The sequence below is a fragment of the Mercenaria mercenaria genome, chromosome 2 (genome assembly GCF_021730395.1).
Source record: "Mercenaria mercenaria strain notata chromosome 2, MADL_Memer_1, whole genome shotgun sequence".
Classification (NCBI taxonomy): domain Eukaryota; kingdom Metazoa; phylum Mollusca; class Bivalvia; order Venerida; family Veneridae; genus Mercenaria; species Mercenaria mercenaria.
Genome location: NC_069362.1, coordinates 112,436,865 through 112,463,763, shown reverse-complemented (window position 1 = coordinate 112,463,763; position 26,899 = coordinate 112,436,865). Strand labels below are relative to the sequence as shown.

The following is a 26,899-nucleotide window of genomic DNA, read 5'->3' as shown; positions in this document are numbered from 1 at the left end:
CAAGGGCAATAACTCTGGGTAACTGGTATTATCTAGCTTGTTATCAACAATGAAATACATTTTATAGCAAAACATCATCTGTGTAAGTATGACTGAGATCAAACAACAAAAGCAAACTGTCAATTTTTACTAATTCAAGGGAAGTAACTACTGAGATACTGAACTGGCTGGTTACCAAGCTTGACCTAGGTTATATAGAGAAACATTTTCTGCATAAGTATAGCAGAGATTAAAATTAAATACTCTACATTGTAACTATTGAGAAGACATATCAATTGTTTTAAGTTTGACAAATTCAAGGGCAGTCACTCTGAAGATACTTAATATCTGAACTACATAAATATTATACCTAGTTATCAAACATGACCTAAATTTAATAGAGATACACATTCTGATCTCAGATTCTGGTTGGTTATTTAACTTAACCTACATATTCTGACCACCAAATCTTTTAACTGCTCAAGTGGACTATTTCTGGACACTGTCCACAGCAAGTAATCCCATCATAAATGACATTAAGACATGGGTACAAAAACAGGAATATTTTGTCAAGTGAAAAAAAATACAATAAGTCTTCTTTAATCTCAACAATTTAACTAACACAATTAAGTCCCAATGAATGGCTGAATTTGAAGCCCAAGTATTTTGAACATAAGATTTTACAAGTACCCTGAGGAGCCTTTTCAACTTCTATACTAGATGACACAGCATCTTCAGTCTCCATGACATTCTCACCAGTCTGAGGCTGCTCAACTTCCATTGGTTCACAACTGTCATGTGACACTACTGGCTCCTCCTCCAACCTAACAACTTTAGGAGAAGGTTCTCCAGGCTCTGCTTTTGGAGTAGTTCTCTCTGTGGTAGTTGCTGTATTGTCATTTTGTATATTTACATTAATATTTAATGAAATTGCTGCATTGTCTGTCTTTATCTGGGCACTTGATTCATTTACAACATTTCCCTGGGATTCCACGGACATGGAAGACTGAACACTGGTTTCTGTTGTAGAGTTGGACGAAGAAGGCATTGGGCTTTTCTGTTTTGATGCTGTCTGCTCAAGCTTAGCTTTACGTAATTTTTCTTTCTCAATCTTGTTTGCAATATCTGCCAATGTCTTCTCATCAACTGGCCTGTGGAGTAACCTGTTTAAACAGAGATTTATGAACTTACAAAGTAAGTTACTACAATCCTTATTTCAACAAGAGGGTCATGATGACCCTGGATTGCTCACCTGAGTAATATGAGCTACATGTTTCAAATGTCAAACTGATGATAAAATATTAGGAAAGTCAGTAGGTCACATTCATGGTCAATGAAATTCAGTTTTACGATTTGTGTGTAAAACTGTGTACGTCATCAAAATTTCAAGGCTGTATCTTAAAAAACAAGAAAGTAGGTCAGTAGGTCAAGGTCACAGTCAAGTGACATCATATTACTTGGGGTCATCAGGTAATTATAATTAAACAGTCTTGGAAATAGGATCAGATGATTTTTTAAGTATTTTTCCTAAATAACTGGCATAATAACTAAGTGACCCCAGGGCGGGGCCTCTTTTAACCCCAGGGGCATAATTTGAACAATTTTGGTAGAGGACTACTAGACAATGCATCATACCAAATATCAAAAGCCTAGGTCGTATGGTTTCAGACAAGAAGATTTTTAAAGCTTTTTCCTATATAAGTCTATATAAAACTTGGGATCCCCAGGGCAGGGCCTCTTTTCACCCAAGGGGTAGAATCTGAACAATTTTGGTTGAGGACCATAAGACAATGCTACAAACCAAATATCAAAGGTCTAAGTGTTGTGGTTTCAGACAAGAAGATTTTTAAACTTTTTTTCCTATATAAGTCTACAATGTATGTAAAACTTGGGACCCCCGTTTTTGACCCTAGGGGGATAATTTGAACAATCTTGGTAGAAGACCACTAGATAATGCTACATACCAAATATCAAAGCCCTAGGCCATGTGGTTTTGTACAAGAAGATTTTCAAAGTTTTCCCTATGTAAGTCTATAAAAACCATGTGACCCCCGGGGCGGGGCCATATTTGACCCTAGGGGGATAATTTGAACAATTTTGGTAGAGGACCACTAGATGATGCTACACACCAGATATCAAAGCGCTAGGCCCTGTGGTTTTGGTCAAGAAGATTTTTAAAGTTTTTCCTTTCAGTTGCCATGGCAACCAGAGTTCTGCATGGAATTCAATTTTTTGAAAAATTTTGAAAGGGGGCCACCCAAGGATCATTCCTGTGAAATCTGGTGTAATTCTGCCCTATGGTTTTCAATAAGAAGATTTTTTTAGAAATTGTTGACGCACAATGCACATTCGACATCAAGCAGTTACGATAGCTCACCTTGTCACCCTTGTCACTTCGTGACAAGTGAACTAAAAATTGCCTCAGTTTAGTAACACTTACACACACAAAGCCAAGGTAATTAGCTCAAATCCCATAAAGGTCTGGAAGTATAAGTGAAAAGAGTAAATAAACAATCGATGCAGTGGATAGAGATAAACAAGAGGACCATGATGGTCCTGAATCGCTCACCTCTTCCCACATGACCCAGTTTTGAGTATGACGTCGTTTTTTCTATTATTTGATATAGTGACCTAGTTTTTGAGCTCATGTGACGCAGTTTTGAACTTGACCTAGATATCATCAAGATAAAAATTCTGACCAATTTTCAAGAAGATCCATTGAAAAATATGGTCTCTAGAGAGGTCACAAGGTTTTACTATTATTTGACCTATTGACCTAGTTTTGGAAGGTACGTGACCCTGTTTTGAATTTTACCTAGATATCATCAAGGTGAACATTCTCACTAATTTTCATGAAGATCTCATGAAAAATATGGCCTCTAGAGAGGTCACAAGGTTTTTCTATTTTTATACCTTCTGGCCTAGTTTTTGACCGCACTTGACCCAGTTTCGAAATTGACCTAGATCTCATCAAGGTAAACATTCAGATCAATTTTCATGAAGATCCATTGAAAAATATGGCCTCTAGAGAGGTCAAAAGATTTTAATAATTTTAGACCTACTGACCTAGTTTTTGACCGCAGTTGACCCAGTTTCAAACTTGACCTAGATATCATCAAGATGAACATTCAGACCAACTTTCATACAGATCCCTTGAAAAGTATGGCCTCTAGAGAGGTCACAAGGCTTTTTTATTATCTGACCTACTGACCTAGTTTTTTAAGGCACGTGACCCACTTTCAAACTTGACCTAGATATCATCAAGGTGAACATTCTGACCAATTTTTATGGAGATCCATTCATAAGTATGGCCTCTAGAGAGGTCACAAGGTTTTTCTATTTTTAGACCTACTGACCTAGTTTTTGATCGCACATGACCCTGTTTCGAACTTGACCTAGATATCATCAAGATGAACATTCAGACCAACTTTCATACAGATCCCATGAAAAATATGGCCTCTAGAGAGGTCACAAGGTTTTTCTATTATTTGACCTACTGACCTAGTTTTTGACGGCATGTGACCCACTTTCGGAACTGACCTAGATATCATCAAGATGAACATTCAGACCAACTTTCATACAGATCCCATGAAAAATATGGCCTCTAAAGAGGTCACAAGGTTTTTCTATTATTTGACCTACTGACCTAGTTTTTGATGGCACGTGACCCATTTTCTAACGTGACCTAGATACCATCAAGGTGAACATTCTGACCAATTTTAATGAAGATCTCTTGAAATATATGGCCTCTAGAGAGGTCACAAGGTTTTTCTATTTTTAGACCTACTGACCTAGTTTTTGTCTGCATGTGACCCAGTTTCGAACTTGACCTAGATATCATCAAGACAAACATTCAGACCAACTTTCATACAGATCCCATGAAAAATGTGGCCTTTAGAGAGGTCACAAGGTTTTTCTTTTATTTGACCTACTGACCTAGTTTTTGAAGGCACATGACCCAGTTTCGAACTTGACCTAGATATCATCAAGATGAACGTTCTGACCAATTTTCATGAAGATCTTGTGAATTATATGGCCTCTAGAGAGGTCACAAGGTTTTTCTATTTTTAGACCTACTGACCTAGTTTTTGATGGCACGTGACCCAGTTTCGAACTTGACCTAGAGATCATCAAGGTGAACGTTCTGACCAATTTTCATGAAGATCTTGTGAAATATATGGCCTCTAGAGAGGTCACAAGGTTTTTCTATTTTTTGACCTACTGACCTAGTTTTTGAAGGCACGTGAGACAGTTTCGAACTTAACCTAGATATCATCAAGATGAACATTCTGACCAACTTTCATAAAGATCCCATGAAAAATGTGACCTCTAGAGTGGTCACAAGCAAAAGTTTACGGACGCACGGACGGACGACGGACACCGCGCGATCACAAAAGCAGTCATAAAAACATTAGCAGTCAGCTGCCAAGCCTGGTCAGTCTTTCTAAGGCCTGCTTCATGTTTACTGAGGGAAACATTTCCCAAAGCCTGGGCATATGCCTATTCAACCTATTTTTTTAAATTAAAAACTGCCCTTTATCAGACCAAGAAAGTAAAAATTATTAAGTCTTGGAAAATAATAAAAAAAAATTTCTTTGCAGTCTCAAGACTTCTTAGTTTTGTTGAGAAAAATAATAAATTATCTATTAACCACCAGAATTAATTTAAGTGTCCAATATGCTGGTACCTCTATAGAAAATCAACTTCATTTTCTCATGAAAATACTTAAACAACTCCCACCCAAAGGACCCTGACCCAAATCCCTAACAGTGAATGGATGGTCCTGCTTGCTGTAATACACTATTTCATTATTATTTTCAAGCAAGTTCAGTCCATAGTATCTCTACTGACAAAATCAAACAGTCATACCATGCTATTTCTAGACCAGACAGTGGAATGTTGAAAACCCCAGAACCCTACACTGTAGGTGAACATCAAACAAACCTTAAAGCAGCTTTACCGCCAGTGAGCCCCAGTGTACGGAGCTTGGTCTCTCTCAAAGCCAGCTCCCCTGCCACCTCCTCTCTCATATAGATACACACCGGATGTAGTGCCGGACTCTGTGTGCTATCCACTTTTGTAAACTTATCTTTCAGAGCACTGGAAAATTTAGTAAAGAATATAAATGTTATATAATTTATGTATGCCACACACCGAGTTTACTTTGGAAGACAAAAACTTCAGTTGGATATGAAAACAATTTCTCAAAATCGGAAATGAAAAACATTTCTGTTAACACTTTACAGATAATCTTTTTATATGTAATTACTTCTTGTACATTGTATAATTATCAAAAAACTGTTTCAACTACAGTTCTTAACATCCGAGCTAGCTCAAGTTTTATAGAACAAGACTATGAAGCATGGTCAGTGAGATTGAACCCCAAATGAATGTTTCAGTAACGATTTTACAGTAAACAATTTCCTAAAATATTTAAAGTTTTTGCTGGTAACTTGCAGAAAACAAGCCAGTGCTGGTATGAAATTCATCACCATTCTACAGGTCAAACGACTATCACTATAAATGTATCACAGAAATACTGCTGAAAATGGTGTTAAACTCATTTAAAACTAACAACTTCCAGCAAATACACCAATGAACAGATAGACAGATGAACAGCTGGATGGACAATGTCAAATCTATATCACTCCAGCTTCAGCAAGGGATAAAACAAGAGCTGTCACAGGAGACAGCGTGCTCGACTATTTCGATACTGGATAGTGAAACTGGGCACATCTGAGGAAACTAGAGCTGTCACTGGAGTGTTTAATGACTCCAATTGTGGATGAAGATATTGCACAATAGCCTGAGTCTATGTCAAAAATATCAACTTAAAGTAATAAGAGAGGTAAAGATAAAATGTATCAAAACACTATATTAGTATATCTTAAGCAAAAAGGGGCATAATTCATTATATATTGGTGCCAGAGTTGGGCACCTTGTGTCATATAGTGTGGGTGATGATGTTGAACAACTATTTTAAGTTTGAATCAAATCCATTCAGTAATAACAGAGACAGAGTGAAAGTGCATCAAAACTTTAACCTAAAATTCTAAGTAAAAAGGGGAAATAATTAATAAAAAATTGGTGCCAGAGTTGGGCACCTTGCATCATATGGTGTGGGTGATGATGTTGAACAACTATTTTAAGTTTGAATCAAATCCATTCAGTAATAACCGAGACAGAGTGAAAGTGCATCAAAACTTTAACCTGAAATTCTAAGTAAAAAGGGGAAACAATTCATGAAAAAATGGTCCCAGAGTTATGCACCTTGCATCATATGATAAGGGTAATGATGTTGAACAATTGTTTAAGTTTGAATCAATCCATTCAGTAATAACAGAGAAGAGTGAAAGTGCATAAAACTGTAACCTGAAATTCTAAGTAAAAAGGGGAAAATTCATGAAAAATTGTGCCAGAGTTATGCATCTTGTTCATATGATGTGGATAAATGATGTGAACAACTATTTTAAGTTTGAATCAAATCCATTCAGTAATAACAGAGGTAGAGTGGAAGTGCACCAAAACTTTAACCTGAAATTCTAAGTAAAAAGGGGAATAATTCATGAAAAATGGTGCCAGAGTTATGCATCTTGTGTCATATGATGTGGGTGATGATGCTGAACAACTATTTTAAGTTTGAATCAAATCCATTCAGTAATAACAGAGGTAGAGTGAAAGTGCACCAAAACTTTAACCTGAAATTCTAAGTAAAAAGGGGGAATAATTCATGAAAAAATGGCGCCAGAGTTATGCACCTTGTGTCATATGATGTGGGTGATGATGTTGAACAACTATTTTAAGTTTGAATCAAATCCATTCAGTAATAACAGAGATAGAGTGAAAGTGCATCAGAACTTTAACCTGAAAATCTAAGTGAAAGGGGGGATAATTCATGAAATATTGGTGCCAGAGTTATGGCCCTTATGTCAGATGATGTGGATGATGATGAGGAATAAGTATTTCAAGTTTGAATCAAAGCCATCAAGTAATTACAGAGATATGTTGAAAAAAGAGAAAGTGCACCAAAACTTTAACCAAGGTGGGGACGCGGAAAGACGACGCCGCCGACGCTGGGGCGAGTAGGATAGCTCTCCTTATACTTCATATAGTCGAGCTAAAAAGGTTTAAAATGGAAAGCGATGGTCTAGTGGTTAAAGTGTCGGCCACTCAACAGGGGATAGTGGGTTCAAGACCTTCAAGGGTCGCGATCACACCATCTAATAAAACACTAGTATTGGCTTTTCCAGGAAGCATACTTGTAGCTTTTATCACAATCAAGCTAAAACAAACTAGTATAAACTGAGAAAGGTTTCAATATGTGCATTGAGTGTAAACCTTTCTTGCTGATTTTCCCAATGAAGTAACAGTTCCCAGAGGCTAGTCCCAGGAGAAAAAGAATGTTGTAATCTTTCTCCATTCTCGAGTTGCAGGGCAATCAGCACCTCTGTTTCAGCACGTGACTTCTCAGCTTTCACCAACTCAAGTTTGGCATTGTTTGGCAGATTAGCATACCGCACAGATAATGTTAAATCTAATGTTGTTCTACCATGTCTGAAAGAACAGTGTATCTTTTTGTTTGCAAAAAGTCAGACAAACACAATTTAGGTGAAACCTTAAGGCCATTTTCTCAGCTCTTAATGGAGGGGAAGATGTGCCTCTCTGGGAAATGTTTCAGTTGTAAAAGCGGAAATTAATACTGCATTGCCAAACAAACAAAAAATTATGATATTTAAAGCAATTTCATGATTCTCATAAATGGCTTATCAACTAAATTCATAATACAACTTAATTTCAGTTACCAAGTCACTGTTTCAATTCTTGTTAGAATCTATTTGCCTACCTCTCTGACATTAAGTATTTCTGAACATTTACCAATAATATTTTTAATACTTACAGCAATATTGATAACAAAAATCAAACAATTTTTACTCTTACATAAGTTTGTAATCCTCAGGTGGGAGAAACTTCTGTTTCTGGCAAACATCTTCCAGTACCTTAAAAACAAACCAAAAGTTCCTTATTGACCAGACTTTGAATACAACAAATCATTAATGCTCAACAATGTCTGTAATTATATTTCTTGATCCTATTAAGGTAGTGGACACCGGTCCCGTAATAACACTTAGTTATTTCCGTGTCACGGTGATTACATTTAGGCAATTCGGCATTCTTCAGACCTAAATGCAGCTCAACAGGCACATGACTTTCCAAAAAAAATAAAGAATGCCGAAATCGCATACGGATCAAGAATACTTAATCTGCCTATTGCCATTATCTGTCCACTACCTTAAATCATGTTTTCATTTTCTGTTTATGAAGTTTTATATGAATTAAGTTCTGTAGTCCTAGACAACTCTATGAGGATAAGCTAGGATTACAGAAGTAATTGAGAGGCATCAAATATATGTTAAAACATGCATAAATGATATTGTAAACTTACTTATTTCACTTAAAATAGTGATTTCATGCCGTATTATTTTGTGTTATCGATCTGCCATTTTGGAAACTAGTAAGTAGTATAATCTTAAACGATATATTACTCTTTTTATATATGAAGTGGCTATTCTTACGGGCCCGTAGGAATAGCCTTACAGGCTATTCTTATGGCTCTCCCGTAAGAATAGTGAAAAGCCTACCGGTGGCTATTCCTATGGCTCTCCCGTACGAATTATAAAAAGCCCGCAGGTGGTTATTCCTACGGCAGTTTTGTGTTACACATCGTACTGAATTCATTGGACTGATATAATTTAACCCAACTTTATTATTCCATTTGTCACATAAACAAACAATTTTAATGCAATGAATTTATCGTAAGTGTAAAATACTTATTTAAAGGAAATTTGTCTTCTAAATAAATCGGAAAATGTATATATACAATTACATGCACATTTTTCACAACAGTACAAATCTCTTACCACTCTAAACAGGTTTATTGCCCTGTAATTTTGTTTTATACTTGACGTTTGTCACACATCAGCTTGACATGTTTGCATTAATTCAGACCTGACGCTTTATTTGTAACACAATGACCAAGTGTGATTACATGTCATTTCCGAAATCAGTTGAAAAAATATCAGTTGAATGTATTGTAATACAAAACTGCCGTAGGAATAACCACATGCGGACTTTTCACTATTCTTACGGGAGAGCCATAAGAATAGCATGCGAGGCTATTCCTACAAGACCGTAAGAATAGCCACTTCCTTTTATATATGATATGCCTCTGAAATACTTCCGTAATCCTAGCCTATCCTCTAGTGATGGGCCGACAATCGGCGACAATCGAATAATCGTCGGCGTTGCATTCATGAGCGCGATCGCTGACTTCACTTTTCCATGACCGATTAATTACTTGGCACCCTAAACGGATAATATGGTTGTTTCTGACCTTTTTCTTTCTGGTATTTACGGTTCTTCGGGGCAATTACGCCAAGGGAAACTACTCTACGTAAAAAATGGCTTCCTCCAAAGTCTCGAAAGAAATTGAGGTCATCTGTGATCACCCAGATTTTGGAAGATATATGGCTTTTACAAGATTAAGCCGAGAAAACCATCAACCTAAACTGTTGACAATAGTATGGCAGTATGTATAGCATGCCGTAAGACTTACGCAAGCATGTTAGCAAAGGTTTTTCTTTTCAATTTTTGATTCAGATTAAAATCATTCCAGTCTTTAACTAAGAATTAGTAAATCATTAATACTTCTTTTGCTCCAAATAATTTTAATTTAATAACACAATATCACTGGATAAGTCCCTGGTGAAATTAAGACGAGTGCCTGATTTGAAGTTTACTATCTTCACAAATATTTTACTTTTATGCTGTTAACTTACTTGTGTTTATGAAGGGATATTTGATGTCTGTGTGGATCATTTCTTAAGTAATGACATAAAACATACACTGTGAGGTGAACTTACAGATATGTAACAAGAGTAACCGGTTATATCCGATTAACTGAATCGGTTGGTTTCTCCGATTATGCCCATTAATCGGTTGGCAAATTTAACCGATTTGCCCATCACTACTATCCTCATAGGGTTGTCTAGGAATATGGAACTTCATATACTACCGTAAGATAAAATAAGATAGATTTTATTTTGAGTCGGCAAGACAAATAACAATAAAACATAAGCACTCCAGGTGCTTTTGAACCGACCATACCGTATTAATCAGGCTGGTAACATTGCCCGATCGGGCTTATGACACAAAAAGTAGTATTTCTTGAAAAATAATGAAGCTATTTCTTTCAAACTTGGTCCATTTATTAAGCATACCATATAATGCTTAACAAGATAGAAATAACTTTGTTGCCTTCAGTTTTGTTAGAATTACTTCCCTTTTTCAGTATTTTATGATGCATAATTTTTGAAGTCCAAACAATATATGTTTTAATGCAATGTTTAAAACAGAAAAGGTTCAGTGGCTTTCTATTGCCCTAAACTTGTGCACCAATACCTTTATTCTATGTATTTAGAGTAAATACTTTGTTTCTAGTGCAGATGTATGAGCAATGTTTTTAGAACTAACATTTCTCAATAGGAAGTGTCTAGGGGTACGGATCCGTACCTCCAGAATCTGATTCTAGAGGTACGGATCCGTACCTCTAGACAAGCCTGTTAGGGGTTTTCTAGGGGTACGGACCTCCGTTTTTCTAGAGATTAAAGGTCATTTACATTTCAAATTTTGTTGAAAATGAAATAACAAATAACATTTCATCAGAATTCACCTTAAACTTGGATCTAAATGGTTTACAGATAACAACATTCATCCGATTTGTTACATTTTCTTTCGGAACGTAAATAACCGAGGAACACCAAATAAATCACGAAGTTTCGAACTGGCAGAAAAAAAAGATATAAAGATTAAACAAAATAATTCTAAGTATGTTGGGGGAAAACTATTTTTAATTGATAATTAGCCCTTATGTATTTACGCGTTTTTCACACATTTGGTTGCCGTTACGAGATACATGGGACGTTTTCACAAACAGTTTCTTTTACTTAATGTTGCTTAATTGATTATCAAAGTTCCGTGCCGATTATCATTATACAACAATGTACATTGTTAAATAACAAAAAAGATTGGTGCATATTATTATGCCTAATTTATTTATTTATTTGCTGAATTTCAAATAGAATTCATTTAAGGGATAGATTCATTCATTAATCTAGCTGTTATCAACAGTTTATTTGATAACAAACTATATAATTCCTATCGGCACAGAACAGTGTATTCATTTGGAGTTCCTCGAATATTTAGGTTTTGAAAGAGAAGGTAAACAATCGGACGAAAGCTGGTATCTGTAAACCAATTAGATCCAAGTTTTAAGTGAAGACTGGTTAAGACTTTGTTGTTATTTCATTTTCAACAAAATTTAAGATATAAATAACCCTAAATCTCTAGAAAAAAGAGGTCCGTACCCCTAGGAAACCCCTAACAGGCTTGTCTAGAGGTACGGATCCGTACCTCTAGAATCAGATTCTAGAGGTACGGATCCGTACCCCTAGACACTTCCTTCTCAATAATGTTGTAAGTGAAAGCAGAGTAAAATGTATACATTCATTTACTAGCGCAATAATTTAGAGCATAAGAAAGCCATTGAACCCTTTTTTGTTTTAAACTTAGGATTAGAACATATTTTTTTTGGACTTCAAAGATTATGCGTCATAAATATCTGAAAAGGGGAAATAATTATACCAAACATGAAAGCAACCAAGTTATTTTTATTCTAATTTGTATTATTTGTTATGCTTAATAAATGGACCAAGTTTGAAAGAAATATCTTCATTATTTTTCAAGAAATGCAACTTTCTGTGTCGTAAGCCCGATCGGGCAATGTTACCAGCCTGTTAATCCTAGCCACTGCCTTTCACGAACTCTACTATCAAACTATTCAGGAAAAGGGTCCTATGTGAAATTTAATGTTCAAACTGAACAAATAACAATTTTGACTGGCGCTGAATATGACTTAGTAAATAATGTAAAGGAAGCCATGTTAACGTGCTTGTTGACAAGCGTCTTTGTCCGAAACCACACTATCCGAAGAAGGTTCAGTTTAAAAAATATAAGTTTGACACAAGACAATGGTTACCTGTAAAAGCTTTGTGTTTGGTGTAATTTTCACATTTTGCCTTCTGCCATTGGGGCATAACACTTGTAATGTCGCCATACCGCTGAAAAGTAGAAACGGGAACAAAATACAAAATTCGTCGTAATTCCCGACGGTATCGTGAAATATTTTAAATGTTAGAATTACAATGAACGAACTGTAGTTTAGGTCAGAGGAAACTAACTGAATGTCCACATGCCCATATTGTCATGTATTGTGTTATGTGCCTTTTCTGTAAAATTGAGATTTTTAAACAGACACATTTTAAAATGCAAAAATCTGACAAAACTATACGTCCATGGTAAATAAAATGTGTGTGTGTTTAGAGCGTTTCCGCTGTTAAGTAGCGCTGAACTCCTCTGTACTGTGTCATTGTCTTTCTTTCTTTCTTTCTTTCTTCCTATAATGACTTCGATCATTATTGATCATAACGTCATGCGGGTGGCAATTTGCACAGTCAGAAGAGTTGATAAAAACAAACAAGTACCCATATATAATACAGTTAATAAAAACGAATAAGTAATTTTGATGCCAAAATCGCTCTGACAGCCAAATTATATGTTTTTAAAAAGGGTAGCCGACACAACCTGTTAAAACTATGTAGGGTAAAATGGGGTAGCTGGGACAATGGGGAAACTGGGACACTTTACACTTTTCAGTAAATTGGGGTAAATATTGGTTACGTTCTCTAAATAAGATCATATGTTGAAAAAGAACATTCAGTGTTAAAGCCTATTATGACAAAACTTTTCTGCCGATGGATTGGAAAATATTTTAAGAATCGATTTTCTTAGACATATGTTGAGAGTATTACTAATTAAATAAAAATAAGAAAACATAAAATTACACGCTGTAAATAATTATGCCTATTTTTTTCAGATGGTGCATTAAAATATTCTCGTTATGTTCCTGTCTAGTGAAACGCACAGTAGAAATAGTCGTCTGACTTTCTAGATATATTTGCTTATATGTGGTCGGTATATCAATAAGATCTTAAAGATATTTAATTTCGGTACCGTAACGGCTTGATCTTAAATGTGACGTCAATTTTGACGCAAGAAGCTGGTTCTCGTATACATGTAATATCGCATTTAACTTGTTTGAAATATTGAAGCGTATTATGTATCATTGCAAATCAAGGACATGGCATTATTTTTTTAAAATTCTATAAAAAAAAGTATAATAATTTTGTTTTATTGACTTTCATTTTGAATAATAAAGTGGCCTGTCATGAACCGTTGCGTTGACGTCAGACAACGACGTTATAAAACAGGTGCTTGTTTGTGAAATATGGCATGTCCAAAATATTTATATTGGTATGTGTTGATACCTTCAGTTATGGGAAGAGTTGCAAAACTGTAGGTATCACATTACTTTTTCATACAATGAGATTTGTTTTTGAGAAATTACAACATACTTTATTTTTGAACGTTCCTTTTCAAAAGTGTCCCACTTACCCTAATGTATTGGGGCAAGTGGGACACTGTCGTTAAGAACAAAGTTCTCCATGATTTTATTTTTGAACAAACTGGATGCTGGAAGAAAAAGGGGATATGCTCCAATGGACAGTACATAAAATGTTGTACATAACTGGACATAGCCACTATAAATTGTCAACTTTTAATCTTTTTCCACGAATGAAATGAAAACAGGAAAGAAAGTCTAGTAATGATGAAACGCTGATATTTTGTAAGTATACCACTAGTTCACAGGCGTGGTCATAATATATATTAGCTTAACTCTGGTGCAACTACTGAAGTTTCTACCCGATACTAAATTTACATGATCTAACTCACTGTTTAGTCACATAAGTTTTTTTAAAGGGAGATTGTTCCGTGAACCCCTCCCACTCATTCCGCGTAAAATCTGGTGAGTTTAGAATTTTTGATAGTCTAATAGGCTAATACTGATATTTCTTTCATGTTTAAAGAAACTGCCGGCAAATCTTATATTAATAAGTAGTATTTATACTAGGTGAAGCGCAGGAACCAACTGACAGTCAAGCCAACATGGTAGTTCTTTTAGTTAATTACTCCTTTAAAAGATGACATTGTGTCAAATATTCAGGCTAAAGCAAACACCAAATATTGGCCAGACAACACATTTTAGGTACAGTTGCCAATAGTTTCCGAGAGCGTATGCCCATGTGTCCCTCTAGATCTCCTTAACTCTACCTTCTTTCCCCTCATATTTCATCCCCTCCTCCCCGAGTCTTCCTGTATGCAAAAAGCTAGTTAATGTCCTTATTTCTTTGTGAAAAAAGACACACATTTTAATTGTCCCGTTAATATTTGATAAAATCTATGTTTTAAGACTGTTTAAAATTTTGATCAGTTTCAAGTGTAAAAAATCACATATATAAGTACATAATGGCTTATGTCAAGTTTATGTTTAATTCATACATAGTTATTTACACTTATAACATTTTTTTTTATTTTAAATGATTTATATAATGAGCATATATTGAAACAAATAATGACATAATTTAGGCAAAAATTGGACAAATTGATTTCTTTATGCATCCTTGTTTTACAAAACAGTCATAAATTGTAATTAATACTGAGCTATATTTTCAGTTTAGAATTCTTTTTTGATCTGTGGACATGAATGGTTTCATTTGTCATAAATGCGACTGTAATATACATAAATTCTAATAAAACTAAAATGTCCCAAGTTACCCCAACTGGGCGGGGTAACTTGGGACACTTGACCAATGTTTAATTAATTTATAGTTAATCACAGGTTATCAGGTATTTGTAAAAGTTTATATTCGTCATATATTATATAGGTTGCGCATACTGAAATATCAATAAATCAAGTTTATATTTTGTCTTTCTAAAATATTACTCAACAGTGTTTCTTTAAGTGTCCCAGTTACCCCATTTTACCCTACAGGGCTATATTACCTTACATTGTCATAATGGCCTTCTTGAAGGAGTCCACTGTACTAATGGAGACAGTTGACTCAGACAGGCCATTCCAGACTGGTATTAACCTGGGGAAAAAGGAATACTTAAAGCAATCTGTATGTGGGGAAAATCTATAGTACTGGAAAGGATGACTGTGTCTGGTTCTAAGTGACCTATTTGTAATAGGGGTCAAGTATCTATCCTTATCGATACAGACTAGATTGTTATGAGTTTTGTAGAAAAAGGTTAAACTTGTGATCTCTCTTCTATGCTCTAAACTATCCAAGTCTAATTCTGTCAGCATGTCACCCACATGACTGGTCCTACGCCACATCCTACATGCCCGTCTTGCCGTAGTGCGTTGCACCTTTTCAATCCTCTGTACATTCTGTTGGGTTTAGGGATTCCATACTGTGGATGCATACTCAATCTGGGGTCTAACCAAGGTTTTGTCTGCCAAAACTCTTGTCCCCTGTGGGGCAAAAGAGAGGTTACGAGGTATGAAACCCAGTTTTCTAGTGGCCTTACTAGCCACATTGTCTATGTGTTTGGACCAATCCAGAGTATTGGTGATAGTTACACCAAGATACTTAGCAGAGTCAACTGCCTCTAGGACTTGGCCATGGAGTAAATAATTATGTTTAATAAGGTTGACCTGTTTATGCCTAGAAATTCTCATAACTTCGCATTTGGCCACATTGAATTTCATTAATCAAGTTTGCTCCCACTGTTGCAGTTTATTCAAATCATCTTGTAGGGTCAGACAATCTGAGTAGGAATGGATATCGCGATACAACACGCAGTCATCAGCAAAGAGACGCACTGTTGATATGATTGTCATCGCATGTTGCTTCACACGTTGTACTTTTTCACTATTGCTTATTTATACTAAAGTCAATTTTGGTATGAGGGAAGTTGTTTTTTCTAATATTAATAGAATCTCCCCAATGTATCAATAAATGTTACAAAAGCTTTTACAAATTCTTCTTTAATAGAGTTTGATTCATCCTCAATTTCACCCACAAGACTTAGTGTTGCCAGGGATACATTGCTGCAATTAAGATTGTACCTATAGAGAATGTCAATGAGTAAGGCTACCATCGACATAGATAATGATGAATTTCAAACCAGCAATCCAATAAACACAGAACCTAGCCCAGGGTGTCATCAAAGCCAAAGGTATCCAAAAATTACTAGAACAAATAAATCCACACAAAGCCGCAGGCCCAGATGAAATTAAACCGTGAATACTTAAAGAACTCGCCAAAGAAATCGCACCTATTCTTAAGATCATCTTTAAGGTATCCTACAGTACTGGAACTATCCCTGAAGTACGGAAAACAGCAGAAGTGCAACCCATTTACAAAAAAAGGTAACAAAAACGACGCATCAAACTACAGACCAATCTCATTCACCTGCATCTACTGCAAAATTCCAGAGCATATCATCCCTAGTCACATAATGAGACATGCAGAGTATAACAATATCCTGTACCCACTGCAGCATGAAATTAGAAAACACCGTAGGCTAGCTGTGAGGCACAACTTCTGGAGTTCATTGACGATGGAAGAAGGAAAACAGACAGACATCCTCGTAATGGACTTTGCTAAAGCGTTCGATAAATACTTGAACATGTTAGCTCTGCAAAATACCTTAATTGGATGCACAGTCAACAACACCCTTGCCTGGGGTCAATATATTTCCACCATAACAACTGTTGAAAGGCAAACAACACCCTTGGATTCCAACGAAGAAACCTGAACACCGCCGCAATAAAGACAAAAGAGACAGCATATAAAGCCATGGTTAGACCAACAGTGAAATCTGCAAGCTGTGTCTGGAATCCATATGAGAAAGGCGACATACTAGTACACAAAATAGAAATAATATAAAGAAGGAGTGCAAGATTTATCAAACATCAATACCACTATCGTTCAAGTGTCACAGAAATGCTGGAAGATCTTAAATGGAAATCTCTGGAAATAAGAAGAAAAGAATCAAGAATAATCATGATGTACAAAATTATAAATCAGAAAGTCGCCATCAATCCAGGAAAATATGTTCAGTAACCCCTTAGACAATCTAGATCCACCAATGCTAACTCATACATGGTTCCATTGCTAGCTCCACCTTCAGACAACAGTCCTTCCTTCCCGATACCACCGGACATCCAGTCAGGTATTTAAGACCTGACTAGCCACACTCTTTTTCTAACTTCTGATCTTTTGGGTTTTGTGATTGTTTCAATAAAATGTTAGAAAAAAAAAGACTCGTGTATTTAATGTTATTCTAGTTGTCATACAGGTATAATAAATGTATCCACTCACTATATATATAGTTCCCATAACGAAATTGGTATGTAGGCCTATATTGTTGTTTCAAAAAAAAATATTTTGCCAGTATTTGCATTGTTTGAAATGTTGAAATGGGTAGCAACAAGGATTAATTTGACGAAATTAAACGCAAAAATAACTGATTTAAGCCAAAAATACTTAAACAGATTTTCTAAAAAAATGTCCTCATTTCTGTTTTTTTATGAAAAAGACTACAGTGCTATGGTTATAAGTAAAAGAAATATCTCAAATAAGGGATACACTAAGGCTGGGGATGGACTGCACAATACTTCAGAGGGTTTCCGCGGGCGAATTGTTCTTTGAAAGAAAGAAAAGTAGTATTGTGTGTGTGAATGTGGAATTAGGTAATTAATTTTCCTGATGGGGTGAAGTTATTGTGATAAACACGAACAAGGTTTTTATCTGTTTCAGGAAGGTTTTGTGTTGGCGTTTTTCTATGGTTTGACAAATAGGGAAATGATCATGTGGGAAACACTGATTGTGTCGTAGTTGTTTTGCTGTCTTGTTAAGCATTTCAGTGTTGTTACTTAGTGGGTTTAGATACGGATGTCAAACAGTTGAACAATATCATAACACTGGGAGGTCTTAGGTTTGATAAGCCTTTATTTTAATATCCTTATTTTTTGTCACCCCAGTATTTAGCGGTATCGGTGCTTTTTAATTCAGTGTCATGTAGAATGTTAGATAAAATATAACAGTTCTTTTTCTCAGTATTCGCAACACGCCACACTTCAAGAGTTGAATGCCATGTACCAGCCATGTTCCCATTATTCAACACCATGCAAATCATTTTGTAAGGTTTAGGAGTCTGATTAAGATTTGACTTTCAGATATACTATATCATACCTGTTTGTGCGAGTATCAGATTCTGCCGATTTAACGGTGAGCCGCGGTAGATCTTCATGTAGTCCTTATGTATGAAGTACAAGAAGTTAAATTCTCAGATTTACACTAATAAAAATATTGTTCTTGTTTCAGTTTCTAAAGCAGAAACTCGCATCATGTAGCAAGTTTCTATACATTTTCGACAATATACAGAAACACAATTTTGAGAAAATAGCATATGAGATGTGCTACACTCAAAAAATTAAAGGTAAACATAAAATGACGCAAACGACGGTTATTTAGCTGTCGAAGGTAATTCAGATTAACCTTTAGCATGCTAGATAAATTGTCGTCTGCTGGAAATGTCGTCTGCTAAAATTGTAAAGTTCATTCAATTTGCTCCAAAATTGGAAGAAATATTGTCAGAGTAGCAAACAGCTTGGAACCTGATCAGACGCCAAGCTGTTTGCAAAGGCTGTTAAATTCGCCTGCAGCAGGCTAAGGGTTAATATTATTACGCCTTTTAGTGTCAATTATAGTTCAGTCCGTATTTTTTCATATGGTTACTGTATGTATACGGACATGAGAGACTAAAATTTCAATAAAGCATTATTTATCTAACTTTAAGGCTCACTATTAGCATCTGAAACAACCCTCAGTTCTCGAAAAATCGTACAAAAATAAGGTAAAAGCTGACAGTAGCGCCCATTTCTAGTGGTTCTCTAAATCTTAATATATAAATTAATACTAACTGTGTGAGTATAAACAAGATCAAGATCCAAAGGGGTCATTTCAGACATGCATTGCGCTTACTTCTTCTAAAATCAACACACTATTTTTAAACTTTCGTGTCGAATAATATTTATTTGTCTGGGATTTCTGATTTTTACCTAGTTGTCTAGTACCCTTTTTGCTTTGTGCATTTATGGGACAAAAATACAGTTGGAAGCATAAAAATATGCGTAAGCATATGCACTGTTAGGCTGAAATGTATCTCTCAGGCCGTCACTCAAATATCGAATATTATTCTATTCATGAAGACACAACACTGTTGTAAAATGAGTGTAAAAATTTTGAGCTAGTGTATTTTTCTAGAAAAATAAGATTTTACAAGTTCATGGAATATAGAATATTGGATTTAAGTGTAACAGACTGTACTTCAGTGAAAAGGATTTATCTTAATTATCTTTAATGGGTAATAACAAGCGTAAAAAGGACAAAAACTCTCCAAACGATAAAGAGACACCAGCAAAGAGGCCAATTATGGCGCAGAATTATGTATCTCCAAGCTATTTGTCACCTACCAATGTGCAAAATGGATAGAATATGCTTAATATAGGACAGGTACATCCTTCATATTACAACATGAATCAAAACATGAATCAAAATATGGGACAAATGATGAATCAATGGTCTCCTAATAACTTTCAAAATATGCAACAACCTAGTTTTCAAGCTACGCCAGGTACGCCATGTACGCCATCGGCAAATGGGCCGCCATTATATCCAAATCAACAGGTCGTGAGTACTGATCAGACAATGTCATTGATACTACAAAGACTTGATTGCATTGATACAAAACTGGGTCAGTTGGACAAAATACAAGTGTCAATGAATAATATAACGGTTAAAATGGATACACTAGAGCAAAGGGTGACAGTTATGGAAACGACGGTAGCAGAGATTGAGAAAAGCAGGACCTTTGATTCTAATAGCTCGGATACGCTTAAACAGAAACAGAAAGAAATAGAGACCTTGGTGAAAAAGCTTGAGGGCTACTAGGTGCAACAAAAGAAGAGAGAGGATGAGTTCCAGTCAACTTTGATGAAAATGAAGGTGAAGGACTTACAAAATAACTTGATGTTTTATAAGGTACCAGAAGACCGAGATGAAACTAACGACAAGTGTAGAGACAAAATCTTGGAAATAGTTCAAGATCATATGAAAATAGAAGACGCTAAAGAAACAATAAAGGTGGAATCTGCCCAAAGGATAGGTAGATATGACCTTAGGAAAACAAGACCTATATTAGTTAAATTCGAATCATATGAGGACAAAGAGTCGGTGAGAAAATCGGCACCAAATTTGAAAGGAACAGATTTCGGAGTAAGCCCGCAGTATCCGAAAGAAATTTTGGAGAAAAGGCGATCTTTAGTCCCAATTATGAAGGAAGCGAAATCAAAGGGGAGAAAAGCCTATATTTCATGGACAAACTGTATATAGATGGGCAATTACACGAGGAAGAAACACAGACATTTGGCGACGAAGCGAGGGCGGAGGGCGCAAGGAGGACGACATAGGAGTAAGCGAGAATTCCCTAGGTATTCTTTGTTGGAATGTAGAGGGACTCACAAATCTAAAAAAGGAGAACGAAGGCTTTCTAGAAGTTATTTCTGGCAATCACATTATTTGTCTCAACGAAACGTGGACGTCGAAATCTTTAAAAATTAATATTGACGGATATGATAAGCCTATTCATTCTTTCCGTAGATTTCAGAATCGAAGGGCTAAGCGATCTAGTGGAGGAATGATTGTTTATATCAAAAACTGTATACGGAAAGGGGTAAATTGGTAAAAAACGACGTTGACTGCATTATTTGGCTGAAATTAGATAAAACGTTTTTCAGAATGGACACCGACTGGTACCTAGCATTTTCCTATATTGCACCAGAATCTTCAGTTATACACAATTTATGTAACTATGATATATTCCAAAAATTGCAATCAGAAATTATAGAGTTTTCAGAATTAGGGCGAACGGTCCTTTTTGGTGACCTTAATAGCAGAGTAGGGCAAAAGAAAGACTACATTGAGCTCGAACGTGTAATGGAGCAAGATTTAACGGACCATTTAAATGACTGTCCGCCCCCGCGGCGATCTCCTGATCAAAGATCAAATCGTTTTGGCGATAATTTACTGGATCTCTGTAAGGCGACAAATATGTGTATTTGTAATGGGAGAATTAATAATGTCCCCGGGAAATTCACGTGTTTAACGGCAAATGGTGAGAGCGAGATCGATCTGGTACTGACGAAATATTCGAATTTTGACTTAATAGAGAATTTTTACGTTAGCGACTACAACGAATTCTCAAATCACGCTACGGTGTCATTCAAAATACGAATCAACACAATAGCAAGCGAGAAATACCGGACTACCTTTTCTTACTCAAAATGGAATGACAATTACCGCCAGGAATTTAGAGATAGTATCGCTCAAGATATTGATATATTAAATGAAATTTTAATGCAAATGGAGAGCAATGAATTGTCATTGAATGTCACAGTGGAACAGTTTAGTGATTACTTAGTAACGCGGGCAGATAGATTTTTCAAAAAGACAGTGACTGTTTTTGATAAATTTGCGTTTACTGATGCGCGACATAACAGAAGTAAATTGTGGTATAACGACCAATGCAAAGAAAAGAAAAAATTGTATCAAAATGCATTACAAGAGTATATTTGTAATAGAACTGCAAACAACAGATTGATACTAATACAGCGTAAAAAAGATTATAAATATTGTGTAAGAAAAACGAAACAAGTGTTTAATATTAAAAGATGTTCTGAAATGAATGAATATAGGAACAAAAAGCCTAAGGAATTCTGGAAAATGTTCAAAGGTAAAAGTAAGTCCGATAACAACGACGTATCACTTCAGCAATTTTACGAATATTTTAAAACATTATCGGCGGAATCAGTTTCGAATGACGACGGAGAGGCTACAGCTGGTATTACATCCTCCCAAGAAAATTCCCAATCAGAAACATATTGCACTACTTTCGACGAGCTGGATCGTCCCGTAACCCAAGAAGAAATACGACTGGCCGCACGAAAAATAAATCGAATAAAGCACTGGAATTGATGGATTATTTGTCAGAATATTTCGTTGAAACATTAGATATAATTATCTATCATGTTGAAAAGTTGTTTAATAACATATTACAAACAGGTTCGTTCCCGGAACTATGGTGCAAAGGTATTATTATTCCAGTTCATAAGAAAGGGCCAACAGACGACCCCGGAAACTATAGGGGTATAACACTTTGTAGTTGTTTTGCTAAACTATTTATGTCCGTTATAAATAATAGACTTAAACAATGGTCGGGCAAAAATGATATAATCTCCGATGCGCAGTTTGGATTTAAATCAAATTATGGTACAACTGACGCGATTTTTGTGCTAAATGAGGCGATTCAACAACATCTGCGAAATAAAAAAAAGACTTTATTGCTTGTTTCTAGATTTGAAAAAGGCATATGATTCCATTGATCGTTCATCTTTATGGTTGAAACTCATTAAAAATGGAATAGATGGTAAAGTTTTACAAATCATGCGTTCGCTTTACAGTAGAGTTAAATCCTGTGTGAGGCAGCTAAACACTCTTTCAGACTTTTTTGAATATGATGTCGGTTTATTTCAAGGCGAAATATGCTCCCCGATCCTGTTTTCATTATACATAAATGATTTAGAGTTTGAACTACAGTCGAATCTGAATGCAGGTATAAACCTTGACCAGCTGTCTCTGTACTTGATTCTGTTCGCCGATGACGCCGTTATTTTATCCGACACTATCGAAGGATTACAATCATCGATGAATAGCTTGAAGCAATATTGCGATAAGTGGAATTTAACTGTTAATGTCCAAAAAACAAAAGTTATGGTTTTTAGAAAAGGTGGATCGACAGCAGCGGATGAAAAATGGTTTTACGGAGATGAACAGATCGAAGTGGTTAATAGTTTTAACTATTTAGGTTTGATATTTACGTCCGGAGGATCGTTTAGAACAGCAACAATGACACTGGCGGGCAAAGGGCTTAAAGCAGTAGGGTCACTATTTTCGTTAGTCAGTAAAATCATAGTCCCAACAAATATTATGTTTAATCTCTTTGACTCATTTGTGACTTCAATATTATCATACTCAAGCGAAATTTGGGGTTTGACAAGTGCTGAGTGTATTGAACGGATTCATCGGAAATTTATTAAATGGACACTAAATGCCAAAATGAGCACGAGTAATATACGAGTATATGGAGAATCGGGTCGGTACCCGTTAATTATAGACCGTAAAATTAGAATAATTAAATATTTTCTTAAACTCCATAACAGAAGAGACAATTGTATCCTGAATAGTTTGCTGGGTAGCATGTTATTATTAACAGAACAAGAAATCGATACCTGGACATTGCAAGTGAGAAATTTATTGAACTCAGCAGGTTTTGGTGAAGTTTGGTACTTCCCTACATCTGTGAAGGTTGAATTGTTTATACCTGTTCTTAAACAGAGGCTAAAAGACATGTATATATCGGAATGGCGAGATAGTATGAATGTATACCCATCTCTTTATTTGTACAAAGAAATCAAACAGACATTTGAAATTCCCGAATATTTACTTGTATTAAATAATTTAAATTACAGGCGGGCAATAGCAAAAATTCGCTTAGGATCGCACGATTTACTGATTGAGAAATCCAGATATGGCAACGAAGCAGTGCCAAGAGAACAAAGGAAATGTGTCCTCTCTGACCTCAATGACATTGAGGACGAATTTCATTTTATCATAAAATGCAAATTATACAGTGATCTAAGGAGGATTTATATTAATACTTACTACTATAGACATCCGAGTGTTATGAAATTCATTGAATTACTAAACTCAAAAAATAAAAGTGTCCTTATTAAGTTAGCTGTGTTTATCATTAAAGCGTTTAAATTGAGACAGTTTCAGTTTCGAGAGAATGTACAGTAACTCTCACCTTTACCTGTATTATTATGTGGATTCTCGCTTTTGTGCTTTTTGTGCTTGTTGTGCTTTTGGTGTTTGTTTATTTGTGTATGTATTATGTTTTGTTTTGAATTCCATGAAAATGTATGATTTGGCTATGTATTACGCATGCCATGCACTATATAATTGTTTACGTATATGTCGATAAGCTGTTATATGCTTAAGACTAATAAATACATGTTCGGTTCGGTACTGTTTTGAAAATAAAATACCACTTTATACAGTAAATATACACCTCGGAATTTCCTAATCAGAAGCCCAGGGAGTTGCTTCTGTATTTCATTATGATAACAATTTAGTCTGTCCGTGGTAACTGGAACAACTGATACGTATTAGACCTTCCTGGTGGTAACCAACTGCAAAGTAAAATTCAAAAGAATAATGGAAAGGGAGGTATTATCTGATACGTCAGTCAAACAAAAACAATGCATTTTTTTTTGTCAGCTTACTACACTGTACAGAAAGCATTACCAACATATCAAGCATAAACCTGTCAAGACATTGCGATGAAATTAGAAAAAAACATCCCCACAGAGGAAACACAAAGCGCTTTGAACTGTCTGAATCCGCTAGTACTAATAAACGTTGATAATGTGGCAGGTGAGTCCAATAAGTCCAGGGGTGTTCAAAGATAATCCTTCATAGATCTATTGTGCAGCAAATATTGGATTTACCTGTATTGGAAAATAAACAGTGTCGACTGTATTGAGGTCAACTGCCACATTATCAAAGTTTATTAGTATGCATTTTTTCGCGCCATTTGGGTTTTTAGTGTTTATATACAACAATTAGTCCGAGTTACTTCGTCTATCGAGTGACCGCGAGGGGACAAGTGACTGAAGTCAGCAACATAAAAAAAGGCACTTGCTAGTGGAAGTAATTCATATTATTTCTTGAAGAGGTACTTTTCTTAAAAGCATATGTATCCCAATGGGTTATTTTTTTCCCAAGGTCCAATCCCAAAGAGTTGTACCTAGGAACTGGCGGCTTCAGATTAACTGCGGTTCGCAAGGCTCACTTATTACCCCTGTCTAGCTATTTATTTCTTACATTAATGACCTTCTAGATCAAAAGTAAATCCAGTCATTTTTGCAGACGACACCATTGTGTATGTGACGGTTATATCATCTCTTGATATACAAACTGATCATAGTTCCCCCATGAAACCCGTGAAAAAGACTGACAACCCAAATAAGTGTGAGGTATTGAGGATTACTAAGCTCGAAGAATGTTTATAATTATACTCTTCATAACATAGCTCCCTCAAAACACCAGAATACCTTTGCATCACTTTAGTTCATGAAATAGTCTCCCCAGTACATACAGCTCAGTACCTGGTTGATTCTGTTCCCTAATAAAAGCGACTATAAGTTATAAGTGTATCCTACGAAAGGAAGGTATTGTAAAAAAAATCTTACTCAGGAGAGATTAAGAAAAAAAAACTTCTAAAATTTTGTGAAACAGACTTCTGTCATGGAAGAGGAAACTTTTAAGATGTCCTATATATTTTTGGACAGCGCTGTTACATGCACGAATAGAGAACAGTTCGTGTAAACTAAAAAAAATACAATAAGTGTATATATTGTATTTATTTAGTTACCGTTTGTGTTAACGAGTACTTATTAAACACCGGATGAATAATTTACTAGAACAGCCATGTTGCATTCAAAAACCTGTAGGATAGGTAGAGTGGTTTAGTCACGCTGCAGTACCCTGTGGCCAAGGTGTGCGGTTACAAATTGCCTAGTACTATCTAATTATTTACCGTATTGTCAAAATTAAACGTTTGGTGTGTTTTTCTCATGATTTACTCTTACTACTTCGGCTTATCGGGGTGGCTTATTTCATTTTCTGATATTTTATAGTTGTCAAAGCGACAATCATAAGCCTATTGTCCTGTTATTTGGACCAACTTTAGCCTGGATTTACAATTTTATTCATTAAGCTCCTGTTCTATTCATGAAGATATAACGACCGATTCAAAGCATTATCAGAGAGTTTTGCGGGATAGCTTTTAAGAGCGCACTCATTCCTTTATATTACATTTAAGTATGTACATTTTTTTTGTATTTTCAATTTTGTGTTGATGTACTTTCTCAAGTACTATATTTTCTGTATCTTGTCGTTAGTAAAAGTTACCATTTTTGAAAATATTGCATGTGTTGATGGATTTTGTCTGCTTTGTCTATTTAGAAGAAAAATTGATGTCTGGCGTTTTTGAATATGTAGTACAGAAATATTCCCCCCCCACCCTTCCATTGCTAGATAATTTAATGAGGCATTACACCTAACGATCGTCTGCGGTTGCAGGATTTGATACGCAAATTGGCTGACAAGTTTGTCCAGACATAGGATACAGCCTGTTGAACTAATTACCACATGAACTATTTTCATCTGCTTTATCTTTAATCATAATCCTTCCGCATCACCGCTGATTTACCATATTTACCATACTCTTTGAATTAACACACCCCCCACCCACCCCAACACACATTTTAACCTTTAGCCTGCTGGCGGCAAGTGATTCTGCCTTTGCGACCAGTGCAGACCAAGATCAGACAAATTGAATGATGGACCAGTCCATTTTAGAAATGCAGCAGGCTAAGGGTTAATATGTAGGATAGAATTCATGTTCAAGGTGACTTTTTTCATTTTGTTTTCACTTCTCATGTTTTTCAGTTTTAGAACTGTAGTCTAGACACATTCGCGCAGGAATAAGTGTGCAATGTAAAATGGAGCTGGAATTTGTTGTAACATAAGGTCGTCAAAATATGGTTTATTTCTATGTTAACCAGCTTACTTAAAAACTTCTTTTGTCGTTGGATAATTAAGTTTTATTTCCGTTTAGAAGATCTTCTAGCTTCTGTTGGATACTGAAAAACATTCGATTAACAACATGTACAAGTCTGCCGATTTTAGGGGAGTTTTGGAATTCT

General features: G+C 35.6%; 1 protein-coding gene across 1 annotated transcript in view; it reads right to left on the bottom strand.

The window, feature by feature from the left end:
• LOC123562465 (tether containing UBX domain for GLUT4-like) overlaps positions 1–12,230 on the bottom strand; it is a 35,789-nt gene extending 23,559 nt beyond the window's left edge. Inside the window, exons 1-5 of the mRNA XM_053537589.1 lie at positions 12,074–12,230; positions 7,918–7,976; positions 7,318–7,533; positions 4,924–5,079; positions 670–1,142 (exon numbers count right to left, since the gene is read on the bottom strand). Coding sequence (XP_053393564.1) covers positions 670–1,142; positions 4,924–5,079; positions 7,318–7,533; positions 7,918–7,976; positions 12,074–12,151 — 982 coding nt within the window. The 5' untranslated portion in view covers positions 12,152–12,230. The remainder of the gene's footprint in view (positions 1–669; positions 1,143–4,923; positions 5,080–7,317; positions 7,534–7,917; positions 7,977–12,073) is intronic.
• Between the last annotated feature and the right edge of the window lie 14,669 nt (positions 12,231–26,899).